This window comes from Chamaea fasciata, unplaced genomic scaffold, assembly GCF_029207755.1.
Source record: "Chamaea fasciata isolate MVZ Bird 193981 ecotype frontalis unplaced genomic scaffold, bChaFas1.0.hap1 SCAF_51, whole genome shotgun sequence".
Taxonomy (NCBI): domain Eukaryota; kingdom Metazoa; phylum Chordata; class Aves; order Passeriformes; family Sylviidae; genus Chamaea; species Chamaea fasciata.
Window position 1 is genome coordinate 629,141 of NW_027094136.1, and position 4,960 is coordinate 634,100.

The 4,960-nt window shown below is 59.1% G+C and overlaps 1 protein-coding gene across 1 annotated transcript; it reads left to right on the top strand.

Annotated features, from left to right (window-relative positions):
- Positions 1–1,561: 1,561 nt before the first annotated feature.
- On the top strand, positions 1,562–4,633 carry LOC136304127 (histone H3-like centromeric protein A). The gene is made up of 4 exons (XM_066207778.1): positions 1,562–1,679; positions 2,226–2,317; positions 3,473–3,550; positions 4,188–4,633. The coding sequence occupies exons 1-4, from the start codon at positions 1,604–1,606 to the stop codon at positions 4,320–4,322; spliced, it is 381 nt and encodes a 126-aa protein (XP_066063875.1). The 5' UTR covers positions 1,562–1,603; the 3' UTR covers positions 4,323–4,633.
- Positions 4,634–4,960: the final 327 nt, after the last annotated feature.

Consider the following 4,960-nt stretch of genomic DNA (forward strand, 5'->3'; position numbering starts at 1 on the left):
CACCAGGAGCGGCTGAGGGAGCTGTGGGGGCTCAGCCTGGAGAAAAGGAGACTCAGGGGAGACCTTCTGGCTCTGCACAACTCCCTGACAGGAGGCGACAGCCAGGCGAGGTTAGGCTCTGCTTCCAGGAAAAAAGGGACAGGACAAGAGGAAATGGCCTGAAGCTGTGCCAGGGGAGGTTCGGGTTGGACATCAGGAAGAATTTCTTCAAAGAAAAGGTTGTCAGGCATTGGAATGGGCTGCCAAGGGAGGTGGTGGAGGCCCCATCCCTGGAGGAGTTCAAGTAACAACTAGACACGGCATTCAGCGTGATGGTCGAGTCATAAGGTAGAAGGTGGTCAGATGTTGGACTCAGTCTTGGAGGGATTTTCCAGCCTCAGTGATTCCGTGAAATGGGTGTGTGGTGGCCCACTGGAAGGACTGGGAGGAACTGTAGGATTTAGGGGGACAACTGGGATGACTAGTGTTAGAAACTGGGAGGTTCAATGGTGTCAACTGGGGATGTGATGGCCCGCTGGGAGAACTGAGGGGCAGCTAGGTGGCCGGGGTGAACAGCTAGGGGCAACTGGAAGGCCTGATGGGGTCAAATGAGGGGTGGGGTGGCCCACTGGGAAAACTGGGGGTAAACCGGCAGGTCTGTGAGGCAATGTCCTGAAGAGACCCCAAAGCCCACATGGGTCACCGTAGCTTCACTAACCCCCCAATATGCTTCTCCCAGTGGATTTCATGGACAGTTGTAACCCTTGACTGACCCCTACTGGTTACTGGGAGGCACAGGGAGCTACTGGGACCATGTTTGGAGCCAACTGAAGACACACTGGGAGCAAATGGAAGATGCTGGAACCATGTTGGAGGTACTAGGACCACAAGTGGGGGAACTAGAATCATACAGGGAACAACTGGAATCATGCTGGGTTCGTACTGGCAATGTCTGTAACCACACTGGGGACAACCAGTATCATTCTGGGAGTGACTGGGATCATAGTGGGATCATTCTAGTAGGGACAGGAATTGATTTGGACCATTGGGGATGTGACAGGGATCATACTGAGAGCCGTTCTGTTCATACTGGACTCACACTGGGAGTGACTGGAAGGCACTAGAATCATATGGTGGGGGACTGGCATCACACTGGGATCATTCTGGGAGTAACTGGAACCACGTGGATAACCGGGAGCAACGGGAACTACACTGGGAGTGACTGGGGTCACACTGGGACGATAAGCGAGACTCCGCTGGGAGCGCCAAGGCGCGAGGTGCCCGGGGCGGGGCCATGCAGATTTATGCTAATGAGCCCACGGCTGCCGCGGCACCATCGAGTCGCGGCGCCCGGCGGGGCAGAGCGGTGGCGCGCCCCGATTGGCGCGCGGGAGGAAGTGACGTCAGGAGCGGCGCGGCGCGGCGGGAGATTTGAACGGCGCGGCGGATCCCGAGCGTGAGGTCCCGGGCGGGGAGCGGGAGGACTCGGGGGGACCCGGGGGTGGCGTGGGGGGCCCCGGACACCGGGGTCCGCCCTGACCCCCCCTTCCCCCTCCGCCTGGTCCCCTCCAGCGCTGCCGGACGCCTGGAATCGCCCTGACCCCGCGGTGGACTCGGCTGCACCATGCCCCGCCCCAAGCCCACCCCAAGACGGCGCGGCCGCCCCGCAAGCCCCCCACCGCCCCGGCCGCGGGCACGCAGTGAGTGAGGGGACGAGGACTCCCCTTACAGACACCCCCTCTGGACCTCCCACGTCGAGGCCCCTTTTAGACCCCCCCCCAGAGCTCTTATGGACCCCACTATAGAGCTCCCCTTATAAACCCTCCCCCGCCCCCCACCTGTACCCTATATACCTGTATACCCGTGCCCTATATACCCCTGCCATCACCCATAGTCACCCCACACTCCCTCTCCCCTATAGGTCCCTATACCCTGTGCCCTATAACCCCCGTACTCCCTGCCTCCTGTAGCTCCCCTGTATCGGCCATCGCTGTAGCTCCCTATAGATCCCTCATGCACGCAATGTCCCCCCAGACCTTAGAGATCCCTTATAACCCCCCCAGCTTTCCCCTGTCCCCCTGGCCCTCACAGCCCCCACTCCTTAGATCCCCTATAGGCCCCTGTGTCCTCTCAGGCCCTTTAGATCTCCTATACCCCCCATGTTCCCTCAGAGCCCCCCATCTGTGCCCCCCAGGCCAAATAGATCCCCTAAAGCCCGTACAGACCCCCATCCAATGCTCCCCCAGGGTGCCGCCCGGGTCAGGGAGCACTGCAGGAGATCCGCAGGTACCAGAGCAGCACCCGCCTGCTGCTGCGCCCCGGCGCCTTCGCCCGCCTGGTGAGAACCCCCCACATCCCAAAATGAACACTCCTGCACCCCAAAATCCCCGGACACCCCAATTTCCCTGATGGAACCTCCCCAGCACCCCCCATGGGCTCCCAAACTTCCCTGGGACCACACAGATCATCTCAGATACCCATAAAATCTACTTGGGGACCCCCAAACCCCTCCAGGACCCCCCCAAATCCACCTCAGGACCTCCAGCATTCTCTGGTATCTCTCCAACCACTCTGGATCCCCTCTCCTGGGATCCCCAAATCCATCTCAGGACACCCTAGATCAACCCTCTTGGGCTCTGCAACCTCTCCCAGAACCTTGCAATCCACCCTGGGATCCTTCAGCTCCCCACAGGACTCCCCCAAATACCCACTGGGACCCTTCAAAAAATTTTTAGGACCAAAATCCAAGCCCCAAATCTACCCTGGGACCCCTGAAATCCAACCTGGAACCCTCCAGTCTCCCCTTCGGCCCCATCCCAAACACCCATTGGGACCTTCCAACCCCCTCCAGACCCACCAAGTCACCCCCCAGAAACCCAAATCACTCCCTGGGACTTCTCAGGACCACTCCCTTCCCCCAGGGTCCCCCCTCAACTCTGCTCCAACCCTCCCCATGTCCTTGTCCTCCCCATCCTTGTGACATGGTGGGCCTGTCCTCCCCCAACATCCTTGCATATCTCCCAATGTCCTTCTGTGGTTCTAGACATCCTTGTGTCCCGTAACCTTCAGAGGCTGCATGGGTTGGGTGTTCCCTGTGCCCCGCCCCCTGTGCTGGCACTGTCCCCCCTGTCCCATCGGGGTGTCCCCTCCCCAGGAGAGTGTCCACATGTTCCTGTGGCCAAGGGTATTCCCAAGATGTTCCCAGAGTGGTGTATCCCCCCTGCCTCCCACCTGGGGTCTCTGCAGGGTGTCCCCATCATGATGGGGACATCCCTCCTCCCCCACTCCCCAGTGTATCCCCAGATGTTCCTGTCCCCAGCGTTCCTGCCCCTGGAATGTCCCCAAGACAGTGTCTCCATGTCACCAGGGTGGTGGCCCCAGCCCGGGTTATCCCCAATGCCCCCACATCCCCTCCATATTGTCCTGATGTCCCTCCACTCCCTGTGACCCCGATGCCCCCATGTACCCCCTCCACATCCCCTCCCTGCTGCAGGTGCAGCAGCTCTGCCTAATCTTCACCCGCGGGGTGGATTACCGCTGGCAGCGCATGGCCCTGCTGGCCCTGCAGGAGGTAGGGGTTGGGGGGCCCAGGCGTGCTGGAGGGGGGGGTCACAGAGGGGCTGGAGGGGTTCTATGGTTGCTCTGGGGGTGTCCAGGGGGCTTAGGGGGTGGGGAAGGGGGCTGAGGGGGATCTCATGGGTGGTGAAAAGGTTTCCATGAGGATTGGGGTTCTGTGGATGCTTGCAGGGGGGTCTGTGGGTGCTGAGGGTTCTCTGGGGGACTGGGGAGGTCCAGGGAGGTCTCTTTGGGTGCTTGGATGGGGCTGAGAGGTTTGTTGGGGGTATCTGATGGGAGCTGAGGGGGAGTCTATGGGGGTCTCCATGGGCTGGGGGAGGTCAATGGGTTCTGGACAGGATTTCATGGATGTTGAGAGGGTCCCTGGGAGACCTCTGGGTGCTGGGGGGGGGGGGTCCCTTATTTTTGGGTTCTGCTGGGGAATGGGGATGGGTCACTTGGTGTTGGTCCCCCATCACACGTTTACAGGCACACATTTACAGGTTTCAGTACCCCCAGTCGCCCGTGGGTGGGTTTGGAAGGACCCTGACCCCTGGGGGTGTGTTTTGGGGGGTTGCTGCCCCCCGGGGTGCTGTGAGGGTTGGGGTATGCTGGGGGGGTTTGCAGACCCCCCCTCAGGTTTTGGGACTCAGGCAGCAGAGGCCTTCCTTGTGCGGCTGCTGGAAGACGGATACCTGTGCTCGCTGCACGCCCGCCGAGTCACCCTGTTCCCCAAAGACCTGCAGCTGGCCCGGCGCCTGCGCGGGCTGGAGCAGGGGGGCATCTGAATGGGACCCTCCTGAGCCCCTGCAGAGACCCAACCCCCCAGAGCCCTGTACTGGGACCCCCACCCTGGAGCTCCCTCCTGACAATCTCACACCCCAAACTTACTGGGACCTCCTATGGGACCCTCTAAGCCCCCCAAACCTCAGGGACCCCAAATATCCCCCCTAAAATCCCAGCCCCGCCCCCACCCACCTGGTTTGGGATACCCCCTGTTTTGGGGTCCTCTCAGCCCTCTTTTTCCCCAGACGTGCTGGTGCTGAGTTTGCTGGGGAATATTTTTGTTACTGAACCTTCAAATAAAGTTAACTCAAATTGTGGACAGGATGGAAGATTGCTTTGACTAAACCCCACTCTCTAATGACCCTATAAGCAGCAGTACATCTGATGATGAGGAAATCACATTACAAACCCTATTTAAAGATAAAACCTTCGATGATAGTCAGGGTCTGTGTGGAAAACACTAAAAGTAAAAAGGATTTTTAGGAGCTGAAAAAGCAGGCCTCAAGGAGAAAAAGCTGAGAACTCAGAATCTGCTGCAACTGGAAAGTTTGAAATTAGAATCTAAGATACAGTAGTAGAGCAAACAAGGACATGGGAAACAAAAGCTGAGTTTCTAGGTTTGGCTTGAATAAATCTTAGC